The sequence below is a fragment of the Staurois parvus genome, unplaced genomic scaffold (assembly GCF_062004578.1).
Source record: "Staurois parvus isolate SC_StPar_1 unplaced genomic scaffold, SC_StPar_1.0 ptg000120l, whole genome shotgun sequence".
NCBI classification, from domain to species: Eukaryota; Metazoa; Chordata; class Amphibia; order Anura; family Ranidae; genus Staurois; species Staurois parvus.
This window is the reverse complement of record NW_028317916.1, coordinates 7,474,777-7,498,077: the sequence shown is the minus strand read 5'-3', so window position 1 is coordinate 7,498,077 and position 23,301 is coordinate 7,474,777. Positions and strand designations below refer to the sequence as shown.

Below are 23,301 nucleotides of genomic sequence, written 5' to 3'. Positions count from 1 at the left end.
TGCAAATAGAGCTTTCTTCTGGTGGTATTTATTCGCCGCTGGGTGTTTTATTTTTTCGCTATAAACAAAAAAAAGCAAACAATTTGAGAAAAAAAGTTTTTCTTTGTTTCTATTATAAAATTTTGCAAACAGGTAATTTTTCTCTTTCACTGTTGTGCATTGATGATGCTGCACTGATGGGCACTGATAGGCAGCGCTGATGGACGGCGCTGATGTGCTGCACTGATATGGGTGGCACTGACTGCACTGCTGGGCACTGACTGGCGGCACTGCTGGGCAGCACTGATGCGTGGCACTGCTGGGCACAGGTTGATGGCACTGATGGGCACAGTTGGGTGGCACTGCTGGGCACTTGTGGGTGGCACTGCTGGGCACCGATCATCAGGGCACTGATCATCAGTGCCCTGATGACAGGCATTCTTCTCTCCACTGCTTCCCTCTGAGCGGACGGGCCGTCCATCTTGGAACCTGGCTTCTTGAAGCCACAGGCTGGTGATCTATTTTTTACCATATGAATTATTAAAGGCACATCGCCATATAAGGTGTATTACTTTTATCACAAAACTACACAGCGCCTGGCTCCTGTTCATACTTTCTACAAACCGATGTGTTTTTACCTTGGCAGCAGTGAGTTTTTTCCCAACTAATCACAGCTGACATATACCATTCACTTATTTCCTTTGGGACACATCTGTGCGCTACAAATACAAAAAAATATCAGTTAATGTTCCAGCAATTCATTCAGCTCCTCCTTGCCTGTTAGCTGACAACACATCATTTCAACTGGTGTCAGTCCTGCCCAGTTGTTTGCTAAACTACAGAATCCTTCTTGTCTGTTAATTTCCACAACATAGGGACTGCAGTCCAAGATAAGAAAAGGGAGGGCTAATTATTCTACTTGAGATAAAACAGAAAGTCTGCACAGGAGAGCACTTGAATTTCTGACAAAATCAAGTTATTTATTGAACAAATATAACAAAACACTTACAGTGTTATATTTAACTGATCAAAGAGGTGCAAATAAGAGCAGTTCATTGTTAGGGCTTACCTACAGTTAAAAGAAAAAAAAAAGCAGCAGTGGCATCAGAGCTTACTCTCAAGAAGCCAGGCCCCTAACAGCTTGTAGTTGAAATTAATGAGGATGACACCAGTGTTCCGCATACAGTTCCTCACAAAGGTATTTTGCTGATTAAAAAAAAATGAAAAAGGTAATGTCTGTGGCAAATTTATATTAGAGTATTTTGTTTTTCTCTACAGGTACTGTTTTCCATTTGGAAGGCCAGAAGGAGCTTTGAAAGCCACATTGTCTCTCTTAGAGCGGGTATCTATTTATATTTCACCATTTCTATATGCAAAGCACTGTGTTTAGTCTTAAAAATTATCAGATTGAAAAAAGAGATATCGTATGTCATACATATTCTATAAAAACAGAGGATTCAGCTGTATTTTTCTATGTATTTTTTTACCCATATCTTATAACACAGGATGCACAATTTTTACCATGGAGAATTCCAATGCAGGAAGGGTGCCTATGTAAACCAAGGGTTATGTTGACAATAAGGGTCAGTGAATGTTAGGGTTACATGGACAGTTTTTTGATTAACACCACTTCAATTGCATTTAACATGCATTGACCAACGCAAAATGCACTTTTGTTACAAACATCTTTTTTAACCACTTTCCCTCAAGGGCATTTACCCCCCTTCCTGACCAGGCCATTATTTGCATTATGGCACTGCGTTATTTTAACTGACAATTTTGCAGTCATGCAGCGCTGCACCCAAATTAAATTTATGTCCTTTTTTTTCCCCATGAACAGAGCTTTCTTTTAGTGGTATTTGATCGTCTGTGCGTTTTTTAAATTTTTTTGTACTATAAAAAAAAAAAAAAGACCGACAATTTTGAGAAAAAAACTATATTTTTGGCTTTTTGCTATTAAACATGTCCAGTAAAAAAATTTAAAAAATTAAATTTCGTCAAATTTAGGCAAAAATGTATTCTGCTACATGTCTTTGCTAACAAAAGAAACCCAACATTTGTAAATTAATTGGTTTACGTGAATGTTATAGTGTTTACAAATGGCGGTATATATACTTGGATTTTTTTTCATTTCTGTCATAAAAAATATCCAAAAAAACTAAAATTTCATCATAAATTTAGGCCAAAATGTATTCTGCTACATGTTTTTGGTTAAAAAAATCCCAATAAGTGTATATTGATTGCTTTGTGTGAAAGTTATAGTATCTACAAACTATGGTATAGATAGAATTTACACATGGGGTGTATGTGTGAGACTTTTTGGGAACCTAGCCACATACAGGAGCCTGAAATCCAATGACCACTTTGAAAGCCTGAAGGTGCGTAACTTCCTCACTAACTATCACAGTTTCAGATGCCCTGAAATGCCAGGATAGCACCACCCCCCCCCTAAATTACCCCTTTTTGGAAAGTAGACACCCCAAGGAATTTAAAAAGAGGCATGGTGAGTATTTTGCAGATCTCATTTTTTCTCACAAGGTTTTGAAATATAAAAAAAAGAAAAGAAAAAATATGTTTTTGCTTTTTTTCTTCTTTTTCCAAAAACTTGTGGCAACAAACGAGATCTGCAAAATACTCACTATGCTTCTTATCAAATTCCTTGGGGTATCTACTTTCCAAAAAGGGGTCATTTGGGAGGTTTTGGTGCTATCCTTTCATTTCAGGGCCTCTGAAACTGTGATAGGTAGGCAGGAAATGTAATGAGGAAATAAAGCCCTTTAAAAGCCTGAAGGTGCTTATTGGATTTTGGGGTCCTGTACTTGGCTAAACTGCCAAAACATCTCTCACATGTGGTACCCCATACTCGGAAGAAGTAGCAGAATGTATTTTGGGGAGTAATTTCACATATACCCATGGCGTGTGTGAGCAATAAATCATTTAAGTGACAATTTTGTGTAAAAATATATTTTTTTGTCATTTTCCAAAAACCTGTGGTAGAAAAATAAATTCTTCTATTGTTTCAACATGCCTCTCAGCAAATAGTTTGGGGTGTCTACTTTCCAAAAAGAGGTCATTTTTGGGGGTGGGGGCATTTTATCCCCAGCATTAGAAGTTTATGCCACACATCACTTACATTTCTAACCACCAGAAGATTAAGCCTTTTCTGACACTTTTTGCTCACATGAAAAAAATCTGTATTTTTTGCCAGGAAATTAATTTAAACTCCCAAACATTATATATTTTTTTAAAGCAAACACCCTAGTGAATAAAATGGTGGGTGCTGCAATTTTTTATGTTACATAGTACTCGTGTAGCAATTTTTCAAGCGCAGTTTTTAAAAACAAATACACTTTTTTTTTTACTTTTAATGCACAAAAACACAATATATTGGCCAATTATTTGGTAGAATATAAAACATGCTTTAAAACTATGCATGCCCCGTGCAATGGCAACAAACTGCATATGTTTTTAATATCCATAGGCAACGTTTAAAAGCCTTTACAAGCTACAATTTTAGATTTACAGAGAAGGTCTAGTGTTAGAATTACTGCCCTTGATCTGACGTTCACAGCGATACCTTCACATGCATGGTTCAACCGCTGTTCACATACCGGCACAGGGTCAAAATTCACGCACACAGGCATGCACGTGTGGGGGGGGGGGGGGCGAGTGTGATTTTTACATGAATGCCGATCGCCGGCTGAAAGAAATTGATACCAGGATGATGCCTGCAGCTGTAGGCATCATCCTGGTATAACCATTCAAAGTCCAGTGATGTACCAGTATGCCGCTAGTCCTTGTTGGATATATATGCTATGTTCTTTCTTTTTTTTTTGTATGCAACCTGTTGGCTGAATGAAAAAAGGGAAGAAGTCTCTGCCAGAGAAAGTGTGTGGTATGCCCACTATTAGAATATACCGCCCTGCATCCACCCACTTCTAATGGTGGACACACATTAGGTCACACGGTGCCACATGCGCCAGTTCCAAGATTGTATAAATGTCTAAATAGTGGCACGCTTGAATAAAAATTGTCCACGTATAAGTGGTACCCCATATGGAAAAGGGATAACACCAAGTCCCAAACTATCCTACCACTGCTCCCCATGTAGTCTATCTTGCCACTGCTCTCATTTGTGAAAAGCACAGGGCGCCAGTGACAGACCTGCCAATTCTGGTGTTCCGCAGTCTCCGGTCATCTCCTGTACTGTGTCCGCAGTCTCCGGTCACCTCCTGTACTGTGTCTGCAGCCTCCGGTCACCTCCTGTACTGTGTCCGCAGCCTCCGGTCATCTCCTGTACTGTGTCCGCAGCCTCCGGTCAACTCCTGTACTGTGTCCGCAGCCTCCGGTCGTCTCCTGTACTGTGTCCGCAGCCTCCGGTCGTCTCCTGTACTGTGTCCGCAGCCTCCGGTCATCTCCTGTACTGTGTCCGCAGCCTCTGGTCATCTCCTGTACTGTGTCCGCAGCCTCTGGTCATCTCCTGTACTGTGTCCCCAGCCTCTGGTCATCTCCTGTAGTATGTCCGCAGCCTCTGGTCATCTCCTGTAGTATGTCCGCAGCCTCTGGTCATCTCCTGTAGTATGTCCGCAGCCTCTGGTCATCTCCTGTAGTATGTCCGCAGCCTCTGGTCATCTCCTGTAGTATGTCCGCAATCTCTGGTCATCTCCTGTAGTATGTCCGCAGTCTCTGGTCATCTCCTGTACTGTGTCTGCAGTCCCTGCTCATCTCCAGTACTGTGTCTGCAGTCCCTGCTCATCTCCAGTACTTTGTCCGCAGCCTCTGGTCATCCCCTGTAGTATGTCCGCAGTCTCTGGTCATCTCCTGTAGTATGTCCGCAGTCTCTGGTCATCTCCTGTAGTATGTCCGCAGTCTCTGGTCATCTCCTGTAGTATGTCCGCAGCCTCTGGTCATCTCCTGTAGTATGTTCGCAGTCTCTGGTCATCTCCTGTACTGTTTCTGCAGTCCATTGGTTCAGAATATTTTTTTCCTGTTTTCTTCCTCTAAAATCTAACTGCGTCTTATGGTCAGGTGCGTCTTATGGAGCGAAAAATATGGTATATCATTTTCACTTGTGGGAACACAAGAAATGTCAGCAGCAGTAAGGACTAATCTATGCATTTACATGAGTTTTTTTATTTATTTAATATATATTCTTTCGTTAACGCATTTCATTGATATGTATTTTTTTAATGTGTTGTATGGATGTGCATCTTCATTCTTATTAATAGCAGGGTCCAGAATAAATTTTTTCCTCTCCTTAAAGTGTATTGCAGCAGACTGTGATGCATTGTAACCCACTGTAAAAATGTTTGAGAGCAACAGGAGCCTATGGCTCCTCCCTGCTCTCTGTGTGTCCTGTAAGAGCAAAAAGTTAGAGAAGAGCTGCTGCAGATGGAACAGCAGAAATTTAAACAAATTTGTTGCTTTGCACAAGCTTTAAGCTCTTTTCATAAATATGCATGCTGGATCACTTGAGAATGCATGTTTATTTTGGTACTAGTAGAATTGAGCTGAAGCCATACCCATCTATCACTGGCTTATCTTAGGAGGAAGCCTAAACAATTCAGAAAAGGCTCAGTGATTAGCAAACAGGGAGTGTTTGGTGCAATCAGGTATCATCTAAACAGGAGGATTGTCTTCAGATCAGTTCAAAGTAGCTAGTTTGTGTAAACAATTATTTTATTTACATCAATACCTTTTTAGGCTATTTTTCTCAGTAAAATACTGTATATCCCTATAATTATTATAATACAGAAAGCAAGCTTTGTACAAGTTACTTCCTAACAATAATTACCATAAGGCAGCATGTTGAAACAAAAGGACATTTCATTGTTTTGAAATACTTTTATCAACTTGACGTTGTTTTTACTTAATTGTACCATATACAGTTAATGAGTTTTTTCTAGGGTAAAAGTTAGTGTTCTTTAAACAATTGAAACTATGTATTCCATATTCTTGTACAGTAATTAAAATATATGAGTACATCACAAAATGCACGATAGCTAATTGAATTAGGCTTCTTTATGTAAAAGCTGATAAATTGTAAGTCTGACAATTCATTTAGCAGCATAGATTTCTGAACTAAAGGGGGTTTCTGCTCTGAGCAATAAAACAGAAATCCCCTCCACAGTAAGGTTCACCTTACGCACACATCCTCCTAGATAACACGCTCCAAAATTCTGCACTTGTAATCTACAATCCCCTCCCTTAGGCAAGCAGCTGTAGAAGTATCCTATTCAGACTAAAATACACAACACTGAGAAGTACAGCACTCACAGCAAGAATTAATTAATGCATAACACCCTCACTTTGTGTAATAAAATAAAATACACATCAAATCATTAAAGCATTAAACACTCTATATCATAGTGATAAAACAACAGATTGATTGTGTGATCATTAAACAGATATTTTGAAATCATGTGTGTGTAAACTCTCTCAGTGATATTGATTAATACAATTTATAAATATCAAAGAAAGTCCATGACAATGCAAGTATCCAAAGAATCCAACAATTCTGAGCCTACCTCTGAGGCAGCGGCCCCCCCCCCCCTTTTGGTCCTTGGTCTCCTGCTATGACTTGCTTTGATGCCTACAGCATGGTAAGTATTGTCATCAATTTTACCATGACCCTAGTTTACTGCTCTGAACTCTTTCACTCCTGAAGGATCTTCTGCTCATGATACATGTATGGACTGCTTCTTTTTCTATGGAAATGTCACCCAATTGATTACCCATGAGCTTGTTTGTCTGGACTAGACTCTTTACAAACAATGCATATTGATGTATGAGGGAGGTTACAGTTATTCATCTACATACCAATCCTCCCCTGAACAGCTCTGTTATTCGATAGGCGCTGGAGGGAGGTAAGGATCTATACAGTTCAATCAATTCCTCCTCTGGATTATGTCAAGCTTGGAAAGTACTGTGGGACCATTTAATATCTGCCTTCATTGGGACACCTACATAGCTATAAAGTTAGTGTAAGAGGGAGGCGATTATGAATATGCTCTTTTCACAAGGCATCCTCCTCTGGACTACACATTGTTACTTTCCATATGGGGATCTAACTAAGCACATTTTCCTTTAGGTGGCATGGATTTGTGATATAAGAGATGTTTATCCTTGAAAATGATTTAAGGACACTTAAATGTAATATGCTGGGCAGTTATGGTCAATCTAAGAGACTGTATGTTGAATACTTATAATATATGTCATTAATCAGCACCTATGGTGGGGAGTAAGTTAGATTTACGGAGTGTGGCTTCCTATTATATTTTGTATGTCTTTGTATAATTAAAGGAATTGTTTGTGTGTTGTGACTGCCAACCTTTGATGATTGCTTTTTTATCACTAACAGTACTAAAAACCCACTAATCTTGGTTGAGACCATAACTAATCTTTATTGCTTGATTATATATTTAAAGTTTGGATTAGGGACTCCCGGATTATTAATGCATAGACCTTGAGGCATTTTGAATGTTTTGATTACATAAGTATCCAAAGAAGCTGAAATGTGCAAAAATATATTCTTTTAACATACTGGTGCATTCCCAGTTGCTCAGGATCGCTCAGCAGGTTTGTTTTACCTCTCATTACAAAATGGTCAAACCGGGCTGTACAATAATGCTGGATGGGCAGGGAGTTGAATCATAGTTCCTTTATTATTCATTATTCAATGGATTCATGAGGTAGAGCACCTAAAGGCTCATAGAGCAACAATGTAACTTAATAAAGCAGTAAGTTAAAAACAAATCATACTCGCAAGACAAGTGCTCAACCTAGGCTAAACCTCCTGCAGTAAATGTCTCTCAAGCATACTGCCACTGCTGAAATTCCTGTATTGCATATGCAGTGCATGCAGACCCTCTTCCATGTGTGTATCAAAGTAAGAGTGCCTATCCCTGCCTATTTCATTTCATCACAATGGGCATCATTGTGGTTTTATATATATGAATGGCTCCAAGGCTACTTGCACCCACTGATAGGGCTAATGTCTGCAGCATAGAATCACGTGTACCTCTGATCTTTGTGTCTTTCCTATATTTAGGTGTCTCTCCTAGCTCTTTCAGATGTGGCTGGCTCTTCTGCCCTTTTGCAAGAGGTTTTTGGACACAGCTGCCACGAGTGTGGCAGAGGATTTCAGCCAGTGATTTTGGCTGAAACCAGTTGATCGGCTGTGTTCAATCACACATAGAGTGTGGCAGAGGATTTCAGCCAGTGATTTTGGCTGAAACCAGTTGATCGGCTGTGTTCAATCACACATAGAGTTCTGTGTTTACAAATACACAGAACTCTGTGTACATAGGAACAGCAATCAGGCAGTTTCTTCTCCCGGAAAAGCAGGGAGAAAAAATAGCCAGATAAGTAAGTATAAGCAGCACACATTACACTTGTTAGGCACAACGTTACCTCATGATTGCCCCTAGATGTTAACCCCTTCCCAGCCAGTGTCATTAGTACAGTGTACAGTATTATCAGTGATCACTGTATTAGTGTCACTAGTCACATCAGAGACATTTAGCACCAGATTTCCTGCCACCCTATCACAGTCCCAGTATAAGTCGCTGATCGCTGCCATTAAAGTATAGCGTCTATAGTTGCAGAATTTCCAATATATATATACCAGTTTGTATACACTATACCTTTCACCAATTAATATACACTTATTGGGATTTTTTTTTAACAAATACATAGCAAAATCCATTTTGGCTTACATTTATGAAGAAACGCGGTTTTTGATTTTTTGATTTTTTTTTATGTTTTATAGCAAAAAGTAGAAAATTTTGTTTGTTTTTTAAATGTTCAGTGTTTTTTTGTTTATGTAATAAAAAAAGCTAGTGGTGATTAATTACCACCAATAGAAAGCTCTATTTTTGTGAAAAAAAATTATATGAATTTCATTTGCACACAGTGTTGCATGACTTAAGCAATTGCCAGTTAAAGTAGTACAGTGCTGAATAGCAAAATATGCTCTGTTCATGAATGGGGTAAAACATTCCAGAGGTCAAGTGGTTAAGTGACTATTTATTGATACACACCACTCTGAAACTAGAAGAAGGTCAACGGCTTACGCCTGACAGTGCTATACCTTTTGTGTTCTTTAGCGCCCCTAAGACTGTTCTCTCTGCTCCAAGACTTTCTCTATGGAGACTGGAAACACTTGGACAAGATGCCTATAATATACTCACATTTGTAATGAGACTTTGTTAAAATGTGGTCTATCAAGTCTGCAGATCTGGCACACCTTAACAAAGCAACCACCATTCCAGTGATCAGTAGTTGAAAGCCCTCTCTATAGTTCTGTATATATATATGTCCTCACGGGCAGATCCTCATCTTCATCCTGTCTTAACTGTAACTTTGCTTTGCCAAACTCTGGTTGACAGGTCAAATTAAAAGGGACTAGTGTGGTTGATTCCTTGGTCATAGAACGTTTGGCTCAAAGATTATTGGTTTAAGCTATGGGCTGCTAGCACTTTCTGGTTTCATCTACTGCAAATGGCTCCTGTCAGCACACATATTGTACAACTGTTTGCTTAAAGTTTTGGACTGCGGAAGCTGCATCTGCTCTGATGGGTAGTGTCTCTTCATATCTACTCGGGATACCATTATCATAGTCTCTAAAGGCTTGTGCCTCACTGGAGGTTAAGAAAAGTTCTACTTGTTTAACCACTCGTGCAAACTCCAACCAAAATCCCCCATGTTTGGCTCCCAGTCTACCAGTTAGGGGTGAAGCTCAAACCCGGCCAGTCCCTTAGACAAGCCTTCCTCAGCATGAAGGTGGTCCCCCACTTTCTAAAGTGTATGGGGGGTGCATCTGTTAGCCTTTAAAGACACTTGGCTGAGTTTCAGATGCTTGTGTGCAGTAGTTGGTTTTCAAGGGTTACAAGCTGGAGGTTTGCTCCACGCCCCCTCCTCGGTTTCTTTCTTCCAAACTTTCTTTGCCACTGCACAGATTAGCAGAACTCCAGGTAGCCCTTTCGGGTTTTCTGGAGGAAGGTGTTATTGGCCCTCTCGCTGTGACAAAACGGTTTCAGGAGTTTTATTCCAATCAGTTCATGGTTCACAAACCCAAAGGGAGCATCCACCTCCACTTGTATCTCAAAACACTGAATGTCTTCATTCAAGATCATAAATTCTGCATGAAATCCACCAGGTTTATCATTGCCTCCCTTCACCAGGAAGACTTCATGGTTCCCGTGGACAAGAACGCGTACCTGCATGTCCCCATTTTTTCAGCACACCAGCATTTATTACGCTTTTCTGTGGGACCACTGTGTTTTCGGTTTGGCACCCTTTTATCTATGCCTCTTCTGCATGCCCACTATTCACTAAGGTGCTGGACTCAGTACTAGCTCTACTACACTCTCATGGCATCACTATTTTGGAATACATAGATGACCTCCTGTTAAGGGGACAGAAAATTGTATAAGTATCCACAACAGTGATGCCATGAGAGGGCGACACTGAAGTCAATGCAGGATCTGTCAGACAATGTAATTCTAACTATCCAAGCATCACAGTGGTACAAATAAATCCTGAACCTTCAGAAATTAGCACTATAACCATCCTAGCATTTGAAAATCTGGCTCTAGTCCTAGATACAGGTCTTTTTTTTGTTTGTTTTTTGTTGGTTTTTTTTAGACAGGTTGAAAAAAATAGCATAAGGCCATCTACAGTTGCAAGAAAAAGTATGTGAACCCCTTGGGATTACGTGGAGTTTTGCATGAATTGGGCATAAAATGTGCTCTGAACGTCATCTAAGTCACAACAATAGAAGAACACAGTCTGCTGAACATAATACTACACAAACATTAGATGTTGCCATGGTTTAATTGCACATAAAATGTAAACATTCACAGTGCAGGGAGGAAAAAGTATGTGAACTTTTGGACTTAATAACTGGTTGACCCTCCTTTTGGCAGCAATAACCTCAACCAAACGTTTCCTGTAGTTGCAGATCAGACCTGCACAACGATCTGGAGTCATTTTGGACCACTCCTCTTCACAAAACTGTTTCAGTGTAGCAATATTCTTGGGATGTCTGGTGTGAATCGCTCTCTTAAGGTCATGCCACAGCATTTCAAACGGGTTGAGGTCAGGACTCTGACTGGGCCACTCCAGAAGGCGTATTCTGTGCTGTTGTAGCCATTGTTTTGTTGAATGACTTGTATGCTTTGGGTCATTGTCCTGTTGCATCACCCATCCTCTGCGGAGCTTCAGTTGGCGGACAGATGGTCGTACGTTTTCCTGCAAAATGTCTTGATAAACTCTGGAATTCATTTTCCCATCAATGACAACAATCCGTCCAGGCCCTGAGGCAGCAAAGCAGCCCCAAACCATGATGCTCCCTCCGCCATGTTTCACAGTGGGGATGAGGTTTTGATGTTGGTGTGCTGTGCCTTTTTTTTCTCCACACATAGTGTTGTGTGTTCTTCCCAAACAACTCAATCTTGGTTTCATCTGTCCACAGTATATTCTGCCAGTAGTGCTGTGGAACATCCAGGTGCTCTTTTACAAACTTCAAACGTGCTGCAATATTCTTTTTGGACAGCAATGGCTTCCTCCGTGGTGTCCTCCCATGTACTCCATTCTTGTTTCATGTTTTCCTTATTGTAGATGTGTCACTAAAAATGTTAGCATGTGCCAGAGATTTCTGTAGGTCTTTAGCTGACACTCTGGGATTCTTCTTTATCTCATGCAGCATTCTGCGCTGTGCTCTTGCAGTCATTTTTACAGGACGACCACGCCTAGGGAGAGTAGCAACAGTGCTAAACTTTCTCCATTTGTAGACAGTCTGTCTTACCGTGGACACAGGAACATCAAGGCTCAAGGAGATACTTTTGTAACCCTTTCCAGCTTCATGCAAGTCAACAATTCTTGATCGTAGGTCTTCTGAGAGCTCTTTTCAGCGAGGCATGGTTCACATCAGACAGTGCTTCTTTAAACCAGTAAACCCCAAACAGGTGTGTGTTTTTTAAGGGCAGGACAGTTGTCAGCAACACATCCAATATCATCACACTGATTGGAGTCAAGGTTGGCTCACTCCTGGCTCCAATTAGCTCTGGGAGAAGTCATTAAGCTAGGGCCTCACATACTTTTTCCTCCCTGCACTGTGAATGTTTACATGTTATGTGCAATTAAACCATGGCAACATCTAATGTTTGTGTAGTATTATGTTCAGCAGACTGTGTTCTTCTATTGTTGTGACTTAGATGATGTTCAGAGCACATTTTATGCTAAATTCATGCAAAACTCCACGTAATCCCAAGGGGTTCACATACTTTTTCTTGCAACTGTAGTTCAACCAAATAAAAAAAATGTTCATGTCAGTTTTTTTTTCCCTTCACACTTTCTGCTCTCAAACTCCTCAGTACAGGAATGATCAAAAGCTCTACTTTTGCATGAGAGTCGTGGTAGGCAGCCCCCTTTGCAGTCTAATTTGTCCATTTTCACTCCAGACCCTTCAATATGGCACAATATTCTATCTAAGTGAGGCAAGTCGGTTTGGTGCCGAGGACCACTTTGTCCCTGGCTTGGTGGCTCAGGAACCTGGAATCAGGGAAGTCCTTCCTTCCCATCTTTTGAAAGATCCTTATGATGGATGCCAATCTGTTGTGCTGAGGTGGAGTTCTGTGCTCTCTTGTGGTGTAGGGGACATGTTTGTCAGAGGAATCGTATCTTATGAAAAACATCTTGACGCTTTGGGAGATTTGCCTTTGCATACAGTATTGGACCATCCTGTTGAATCACCAAATTCATATTTAGTCCAATAATGCCATTGTAGTGGCAAACATTAACCATCAGGGAGCAACAAAAAGACTCCAAGCGGAATCTGTCCTGGGCAGAACTTCACATTCCAGCCATGTCCACAGTTTATATCCCAGGCATGGACAATTACAGACATACAGTGACTTGAAAAAGTATTCATACCCCTTGAAGTTTTCCAAATTTTGTCATGTCATGTTACAACCAAAACCGTAAATATATTTTATTGGGATTTTATGTGATAGACCAACACAAAGTGTCACATAATTGTGAAGTGGAAGGAAAATGATAAATGGTTTTCAAAATTTTTTACAAGTAAATATCTGAAAAGTTTATTTAGCCTCCTTTACTCTAATACCCCTAACTAAAATATAGTGGAATCAATTGCCTTCAGAAGTCACCTAATTCGTAAATAGAGTCCACCTGTGTGTAATTTAATCTCAGTATAAATACAGCTGTTCTGTGAAGCCCTCAGACAGCATCATGTAACATGACACAATGTGGAAAATTTCAAGCGGTATGAATACATTTTCAAGGCACTGTACTTCCTCAGCCAATAGAGTAGTGGTCCCTACAACCGGTTGTTTTCCCAGACCTGTATCACATGGGAAGATGCCACATGGATCTCTCCTTGATCCTTCTGATATAGGTACTCCTGGTGGTCTTGTTTCAGGGCTGTAACAGGTTTTATGCCAACCAAGTATCTTCACTAGAAACCCCTCCAGGTCAGTAGGTGGACAGGCACAGGAATACTTGGAGAATATTCAATTCAGCAGGCCATACCAGGAGGAGAAGTGCTGAAATGGTCCCAGAAGTGATGTAATTTCTGAGCACTCTTTTCTACTTGTGGCAGGTCGCTTGACCTCTGAAGTCTCTTAAATTGTTTCACGGAGTTGTTCACTTGGAAACAGGCAGTTATCACTAAGAAGATGTGTACTTGACTTTTAATGTGCTTACATAGGATCTCAGTCTAGGATGAGCCTCATCCTAGCTTGAGATCCCATGTAAGCACATTAAAAGTCAAGCACCTGATGCCACTTTTGGGAGTAAGGCATTTCAAGCAGATGTATGAGTTGAAGGCAGTCTCCTGTTCTGTGTCTTCTTTTTTTTTTTTTCATGGGCTTGTTAGCATTGTTTGCTGAGTTGCCCACTCCTCAGGTGGACTGCTTTTGGATGTCCCAAAATCCAAAGATTTAACTTTGTCCATCAGTGGACTAGAAAGAAAAAATTTTTTTTTGCACTCTGTGTTTATGGTTGTGCTCCTAGTACTGCTTTGCTTCAAACTAGGAATTGTGTCCAGTCCTCCTGTAGGTGGAGGTACTGTGTATCTCAATGGTTTAGAACTTCCTGTATCTCTTAATGGACTCCCAAGAAAAGGATTTACAGTGCTAACAAAAGTCCTTTTTTGTTACATTTCATTTGGTTTGGAAGTCTTAACTCTAGGAAGAGTAGAATTTACTGGTATAGCAGAAAAACAAAGAAAGAATAAAAGTGATCTATGTAGAAAAGCAAAAAATATAAATATTGAAGGGGCAAAATAGAAAATAAGCTTGCCACAGAGTGACTCTTTTTTTTTTTTTTTATTCTGGAAGCCAAAAGACTATTACCATGTAGACCGGATTTTCTCAATCAGGGTAACTCTAAAGATTTGCTAGGGGTACCTTGAGCAATGTCAATTTCTGCCACTCAGATAAGTTTCCACTGACACCATTGATCTCTAAGGGGGTAGTTCTTCCCAATAATTACAAGTGTAAGGAGCATTCTTCCAACTGACCATTACACTAATGTATCATGAGTTGTAGCTATAGTAAGTTTTAGCAGTTATTTCAAGGGTTCCTCTGTGTCGGAAAGGATGAGAAAGGCTGACGCAGACCATACATTTAAAGTGCAGGTGTTTGGACATCTACCATCACTGTATGAATCACAAATTGTCAAGCCAGTATAAAGTTTTAAAAATACCAATAAATATAAACCAGCAAATTTTCAGTCTCTGCTTTTTTAGTTATAGGCAGATGGATAGTCTTATATTTATTTTTTATTTATTTACTACAAGTACTTGTATAGCGCCATCAATTTATGCAGCGCTTTACATAAATATTGTACATTCACATCAGTCCCTAACCCTCAAGGGGCGTACAATCTAAGGTCCCTAACTTACATTCATACATACACATACTAGGGGCAATTTAGACAGGAGCCAATTAACCTACCAGCATGTCTATGGAGTATGGGAGGAAACCAGAGTACCTAGAGGAAACCCACGCAGGCACAGGGAGAACATGCAAACTCCAGGCAGGTGGTGTCGTGGTTGGGATTCAAACCAACAACCCTAGTATTGCACATCTCATTTACCTTTTTACCTTTTTTACCTTCTCACTATTTATAAATAAGACTTTTAATAACAGTGAAACTACCCTCAAATTACAATAAATATAAATTGCATTTTTTTATTTGCACAGGCTACAGGCAGTCCTTTGGTTATGAACAAGATAGGTTATGTAGGTTTGTTCTGAAAGTGTTACTAAGCCCACATCATTAAAATCACTGTATATACAGTAGAGCATGCTTGTTATACTCACTGGGGAACCTAAGGGGTTAATCCTCTGTGTAAAAACACTATTTTATCCTGACTTCTCTGATCATCCCCTTCTTCCAATGTCCCCCTCTTATCTCCTGATAAGACATACCGTGTGGAGTCACTCTGCACATGATCAGTTTGGTGTGTATTGCTAGAGAGTTTTTTTTCTTGGGAGAGTGCATATGATCAGCACAGGGCCAATCTGCACTGCCCAGACAGAGGTCAGGTGTTCTGCATCCTCCTAGAGCAAAATTAAAACTCCTCCTATAAGCTTTAAGATGTTCTCTGCTAGACACTGACACAAGACTGCTCTAACTGCTGATGAGAAAAGGTATTTAGCACTTTATATTTACTAAAATAATTGCACTTCCATGTCTTGTGTACTGTGGGAGACCAGATAGAGTGAATGGCAGGGTACTAGGTTTAATAAAACTTCAAGTGGAATTTGCATGTAAGTTGGAGCAGGTAAATGTTTTAAGTGTAACTCCAGCCAAAAAATCATTTTTACATTTGCATAGCATAGGGAAGGGTTAACTGGCAATGCAGTGATGTGGGAGTTGCTGACGGTCTGTAGGTGGTAGTATGCGTTAAGCAGCAAGATGGCAGCCCAGCAGTTTCGGGGACCAGTGTCACTGCCTCCATTCTTAAGTGTGAGTCATATGTAAGTTGGGTGTTTGTAACTCGGGGATGGCATGTAGTTAATCAGTTTATGAAAAAAGAGGAGATTAAGAGTAATCCATAAACGCCTTAGTTTTTCTCACCTTGTTGCCATCCTTTCATATGGTTAAAGTTGTTGTAAGGCTTTGGTTGTTCTTTTAAATAAAATAAACATTTTACACGTACCTGCTTGCTCTGGGGACATTTGTGTGTGCTCGCTCCTGAGCAGGCCCTGTATGTCCATAAGACCTACAGAGCATGGCTTGGCCCTGCCCCCCCCCCCGCTCCCTCCTCACTGGCTGTGATTGACAGCAGATGGAGCTAATGGCTCCAGTTACTGTGTCTCAGCGAGAGAGAGAGACCTGGGAGATTTGAAACTCTCATGCACAGTGCTGGATTGCGATCAGGCTCAGGTCATTGTTGGGGGGATCTGAAGGGGAGCTGCACACTGAAGGTTTTTTTTTTTGCATAGAATCCATGAAGGTAAAAAACCTGCAGCCTTTACAACCACTTTAAGAAACACACTGCAGGCTGCCATTTCTGAGCACGTTTAAAATTTCTTGTTGCCTACCTATCATGCTGACACTGTTTCTTTAAACCAGAAGAACTGTACTTACATTAAAAAAAAAACCTCATAGCCTCCTCTACATCCTTACTAATGTCCTATTTTTTTTTTTTTAACCACCCCACTGCTGGAGGATGAGAGTGGCTTTATACCTTGTGATTGCTGTGACTAATCACAGCAATCACAAGTATAACCACTGGCTGCAATTAGCAGCCAGATCTCTCTTTTATTCTCATAAACACAGAGTTGTTATGAAAAGAAAGAGCTAAGTAATCTGAATGTTAACAGCCAGTGCAGATGGTTGATTAGAGCCAGTGGCAGTTTTCCAATTTTCTAAATGGGTGTTTCACAGCCAGTTTTTATGGTTTGTTGATAACAGTCAGCCCCATGTTTTTAGTTTGTTGATCACAGCCAACACCAGTGTTTTTCAGTTTGCTGATCACAGCCAGTGCCAGTGTTTCCTGTTTGTGGATCACAGCCATCGCCAGTGTTCCGGTTTGCCAATCCAAACAATTATTGTACACAAATTCACAATACTGGTAATAAAACAATATAACGTAAGGTGATATGAATAATATTAGTGAATCAAATAGGTCAAATATAGTGATTATAAAAATTGCTGATGGATCCAAAATCAATCAAAACCGATGAAATGATGTGATGAGAACATCCACCGAATTCCCAAAAAGGTGGGCTCTCACCTTAAGGTTTGACCCCCACTACAAAGGTTAAACTCACATGTGGAAAAACCAAGGTTATACAGGTACTCTTAGTTGGATTTCTCAATATTGACTGTCAAGGGTAATGCTGACAATAGGCAAACAACATCAGTGCATTTCCAGATAGCTTCGGCTCTCAGAGGAACAGCAGCACTTTGTGCTAGCAGCTGTTTGCAGTCTCTCATGGATATTTTTTTACTTTGAGCATTGCCAGTTTGTTGATCACAGCCAGTGTCAGTGTTTCCAGTTTTCTGATTACTGCTAGTGCCAGTGTTATCAGTTTGCTGATCACAGCCAGTGCCAGTGTTTACAGTTTGCTGATCACAGCCAGTACCAGTGTTTTGCATTTGTGCACATTTTTTTCTGTGCTGCCGCAAAGTCCAAATAAAGTACAGTGATAAGGTGGTTTATAAGGTTCATAGTATAATAAATTAGAGCAGTGGAGAAGCCTCAGTCAGATTCAGTACTAAGCACTTGCGGTTAAGCATTAAACAACAAGCAAGACATTGCTCAGCTGCGCTTTAAGTATGTAGCTAAGGATTTTTTTTTTTTTTACTGATCTTTAACTCTCCTGAGCTACCTGTTTGAGGTCAGAGACAACAGCATTTGAGCATGACATACAAGCAACTAACATTTTCAGAAGAAAGTTCGCCCAAGAAAGGTTTCCTTTAATGCCAATACAAAAAAATCTATATTTTCCAATAACTATTTTCTTACACAGGGAACTATATAATTGTTTTTATAATTGTTTTTTTAAAAGGTCTTTATTATAAAATGATTTTGACCTCTACAGCAAGGAATAATCAGGTATAATATTTAAACATTACTTTTACAAGTGAGAGCAATTAGTAAAGTTATTTAATGATTCTGTAATTTTTTAAATGGCATAAAATATGTTTTACATTGCAGAAGCAGCACTATAAGTGCAACAAATGCTAAAATGATCACCTTACCCAATTAGGAAGGCAAATTGTATTCTTATTTTGTGTAATATACTACATCCTGAATTAAAACCCACTGTTCCCAGCCTTTTGTGCACTCTGAAATGTTTTTATTGTTTTAACTAGATATTAGTGTAGTTATATTCCCATTTGCTTGCCTTACCTTGAAATGATGGTCTCCCATGTTGTAGCTGCAGTTTGTAATGTCATGGGTTATCCATTCCCCTATGTCCATGTATTCATTCACCTAGCTTGCCCCTGGTCAGTAAAGGGACAGGCAACCCCTTGTTCTGGGTCACAGTCCATACCTCATCATTTCCCCTATGTTAAATCACAAATGTGGGAGAGCTAATGTGACGAAAGACTGTACGGTAAGCTCTGTTAAATGCGTAGCTTGCTTGGTCTGTGTCATATCCAATTTCTGTTACGCTCCCACCTGAAGAGCACTAGGCTAAGATACCCAAGGATTGTGGGATATTTAGTTTCTTCACAGAAGTGTCAGTTCTTAGACTACAGTCAGAGGTCATGCATTAACCTGTGTAGTGCCTTGACACGTGTCATGTATGAACGCATCCAGAAACTCCTGACACCAGAATGTGACTATCTTCTTTACTACAGGCCATGAAACCTGTAATGGGAGCATGTTGTCTTTGGCCAAGCAGGTGCAGTTAGAAATCACCAAAATGCCGTCCACCTTTTATCCAGAAAAGCAGGCAAGGCAGAAGTGGAGGAAAAGCATAGATCAGGGAAAACTGATCCCAATGAGTAACCATGGCATCCACCACAAACACCTGAGGATCCTAGGGTCCAGGACTCCAGCTTGTTGAATCTGGATTCAAAGAGATCGACATCTGCATCCCCCACTGCAGAAAAATCTATGGCTTGGTAATTTAGCCATTGACAGTTGAAAATGTTCACCTGCCAAATTTCCACACTTTGAGTGTGTAAAGCTGAGGGGGCTGAAACCGAAGTTCTGTCCAAGACCAAAATTAAGTCTGTTTCTTCCTGAGTCAAGAGTCTTCTTGTCTCTTTTTGATAATTGGTAAATGCCATCGCTGTGGTGTTCCCCACCTCCATTCTGACTGGGAGACCTTGAAGGCAAACAGGCCAGTGTAGATGAAACAGCCAAAGCTCCACAATGATGAACTGCTTCTCTTGACAACCACGTTTCCTCAACTGAGAGGTTCTCCAGAACACCTCCTCGGTCCAACAAACTGGCATCCATTGTTAGCACCTTCCAAGTAATTGGGAAAATATATATACTTTTTCGCATCAAGCATCTGTGTGTAAATCCACTATTTCAGGACTGACCTGGTGTGTGGTATAAGATGTATTGAGATCCAAAGACTTCAGACATGTCCGATACTGCAAGGATTTTAAGTTGTAGAGCCTTACAGTGAAACTGGACATATGAGAATGCTTCAAAGGCGCCAACCATCTTCCCCAGCTCTCTCATGACCTGAATCATGGTGCTTTTCCCTGACCTCAGTTCCTTAAATCAAAGAGAAGACAGTTCACTTGTGGAAACAATATTGCCTGTGCCATGTTAAGTCCAAATACTGCAGACATTGCATCAGAATTAGAGCTGATTTCTCAAGTTTCTTCACTGTCTGGTGGGCATTTGATGTCAAGATCTGGGCTGGAGTTTAGAAGTAGGCTGTCCAGGTACCCCACAATGGGAATACCTCAAGCTGTTGGTGAGACTGATCAAAATGTAGGTATCCTTGATATTCGCTGACTGCAGGAAGCCTCTCAACCACCATAATTTATGTACTCTCAGGAATTGGTTGAGACCTTTGAGGTCAAGAATAGTCTGGATGTCTCCATTTGGCTTGAAGACCATAATAGGTTGGAATACAAGTCAAGAGACTTTGCTCTTACTACTATGGGCATGATGACCCCCTGAGACTGCAGCGTTTCCAGACCTGCAAGGAAAAACCACTTAATTTTATGACTCTAAAGAGATCCTTGAATGCATATAGACCCAGATGTCTGTAGCTTCTGAGTCTAGATAGCTCCAAAGGCCAGTAGGTGGAGGATTCTGAGCATGGCGGCTGTGGGGAGCGTGCGGCAATAGCTCCCTGCTAAGCGCCGCTATTCGACCTCCCCAGTGACCATCTGGAGTAGGATACGGGGATTTGACTCACCGGAGTCTGACGGCCGGTACAGGAGAGGAGAGAAGGCCGGAGATGGGACCAGGGCAGAGGTGGCAGTGACGCGCTGGTCCGCCCGGCGCCTTACGGAGGAGAGACCCAGGAGGCTGAGGGGCGAGGTGAAGTGGTGGGAGCATGTGACCAGCCCCGGAGGATCTCTGGGAGAAGCAAGAAACCGGCCGGCGTCCCGATGTAAGAGGGAGCCGCCGGCTCCCATGTGCTCAAACCCCCCAGCTGATCGATCCTGGGTCTGAGTGACCCAATAGAGTGAAGGGATTCACCCTGCTATCTTGTGAAGAGTTTGGATGAAGGGCACGAGGAGAGGAGTGAAGCCCAGAGGAGTCCCCCCTTGGACTGAGTTGCTGTGAAGGCCCCACACCTTAAGCTCGGAGCCACTGCTTGGAGAAGAAGAAGGGTGAGTGAGAGCTATTGGGGGGCTTATCGTGTGGGGGAACCCCGAGTGATATGGGAAATCCAGGGGTGAAGGAGAGGAGGGGAGGATTCCCTGGGCTAAGAAAGAGAAGACGAGAAGAGCTCCAGGTGTCCCAGGAGAGTAAAAATATATGAGATATCAGCAGGTTTTGTCTGGTGTACAAATTAAAGGACTGATATAATTTCATCTTGAGAATAAGAGAAGAAATCAGAGTTTTAGAGGAAATGAAGAACAAAGGTCCTAAGGCAACAGGGCCCAAAGGGTCTCAGACAGATACGATAAAGAAATTTACATCACAAAGAAATATTACGCCAGAAAGGGCCCAAGGCACAAAAGCAAAAGGGGATATGGACATTTCTCTGGAAAATAGTCCTAGATTATCAATGGGTATGAATAGTAGCTGTAGCCACCTAATAACAGAGGGCTTGGAAAAAAAAGAAGTAGACGGAGAACTACAAGCACCAAATAAAAAGGAGATGATAGAAATGTTTCAAAGTTTGGAAAAAATTATAAAACAAGAAATGACAGTTGTGCGGAATGATCTAAGACACCTGCTATCGAGAGTGGAAGAAACAGAGGAAAAAGTTAAAAATCAGGCCCAAACCATAGATAATCTAGAGAAAAAAATAACGTACTTGGAGAATACCCAGAAAAAATTGCTCTATAGGATGGAAGTTCAAGAAAATAAAGAAAGAAGATGTAACCTTAGAGTTCGAGGAATTCCAGAGCAAGTAAAAGGGGAATCACTATATGATCTAGTTGTAAAAATTCTAAACTCCATAAGAGACAGACCTGAAACAGATGGGATTACATTGGATGGAGTGTTTAGAATAGGAAAGTTTAATCAAGCTGCGGAGAAGGAAAGATCAAGAGATACAGTGGTCTAGTTCCAAAAATTTGGGGTTAAAGATGAGATATGGAGGAAGATTAAAGGAAGATCATTAATTAAGTATGGAGACTTAAATATCCAAATTTATGCGGACCTAACACCAGAGACCCTATGGAGAAGGAGATCCCTGAGACCCTTGTTGGAACAAATGAGAAAACAGAACGTCCAGTATAGATGGGGTACCCCAGCTTGTTTAATTGGCTGGAAAAATGGCGTAACAGCATATTTGAGATACCCGGAGGAACTGAGGGATTTCTGTGACAGACTGAAACTGCAAAGAATGGCGATAGTGGGGTGGGAAGAAGAAGAAAAAGAGGACTGGCAGCGGGTCGGGGGGAGGGGAGGCCTGGGGGTGGGGAGAGAGGGGAGGGAAAATTGAGAGAAATATATTTTTTCTTTTTTTTTTTTTTTTTCTCTCTCTTTCCTCTCTCCTATCTCTCTCGACCCTCCTGGCCCCACGTATGTTGAAAGGGTAATCCCTCGGGAGCTTCGGTTGAGGGGGAAAGTAAAGATTTTTGTATTCTCCTGTGGATAAAGAGAGGGGATCTGGGGAGGTCGAAGGAGAGGCTAGCCGGCCATGGGTGGAGCTTAATCCCAAAGCATTTAATCAGTGGTGGAAATAGATCCACAAATGATTTATAGGCAGTATTTAAGCCTAAAAATGGGTAGGGAGGAAAAAAAGAATGATGGAAGGGGGGGATGGGAGTTGGGTTGGAGGGAGGGAGGGGAGGAGGTACTGGGTTAACACTCTGCATGACAGTAGGGATAAAGAGGAAGAGGTAAATTGGAAGAGAGATGGAGCGAATTGGGAAGGATGGAAGAAATACAGTTTATAACCTATAATGTGAACGGGTTGAGTTGCCCAGGGAAGAGATTTAGGTTGTTTAAGGAGTTGCATCATAGGGCAACGTCGGTGGTATTTTTACAGGAGACGCACTTTGAGATAGAGGCAAATGTGAAATTGAAATCCAAACACTATCCAATATGGTATTACGCAGACTCTCCAATTAAAAGAGCAAAAGGGGTGGCAATAGGTTTGGAAAAGAATATGAGATTTGAGCTGGAGGATAGAAGAACCAATCCGGAGGGGAGGTTTTTATTCTTAAAAGGTAAGCTTCAGGGGATTGAGTGTACTTTAGCCAATATATACTGCCCTAATAAAAACCCGGAGATGTATATGAAGGGTCTGATGAAAAAATTAATGGAATTTAAAAAAGGGCGTTTGATAGTTGCAGGAGACCTAAATTTCTGTATGGACCCACAAAAGGATAACACCTCTTCTGTGCAAAGAGAGGGGAGTAGGTCTCTGAGAGCTTTGAAAAAAGTGATGCATGAATATCAACTAGTGGACATCTGGAGAATAATGCATATGAAAGACAGAGACTATACCTTCTTCTCTAATGCCCATGAGATATACTCGAGATTAGATTACATCTTAATAGACCATCAACTTATAGATCATCTGGGTAAAATTGACATAGAGACAAGAACGTTCTCGGATCATGCCCCGGTCGTAATGAAAATGGGATGGGGAAGAAGGTAGACTGGAGGATTAGGGTGGAGGTTAAATGAGGCTCTTCTTCTGGATGAGGATTTAGTTCAGAAAATCGAGAAAG

At 41.0% G+C, this 23,301-nt stretch overlaps 1 protein-coding gene across 6 annotated transcripts in view; it reads left to right on the top strand.

Annotated features, from left to right (window-relative positions):
* CADPS2 (calcium dependent secretion activator 2) overlaps positions 1 to 23,301 on the top strand; it is a 694,049-nt gene that overhangs the window by 319,581 nt on the left and 351,167 nt on the right. For all 6 annotated transcript variants that reach the window (XM_089672135.1, XM_089672134.1, XM_089672133.1 and 3 more), the window contains exon 15: positions 1,258 to 1,321. In XM_089672135.1, coding sequence (XP_089528261.1) covers positions 1,258 to 1,321 — 64 coding nt within the window. The remainder of the gene's footprint in view (positions 1 to 1,257; positions 1,322 to 23,301) is intronic.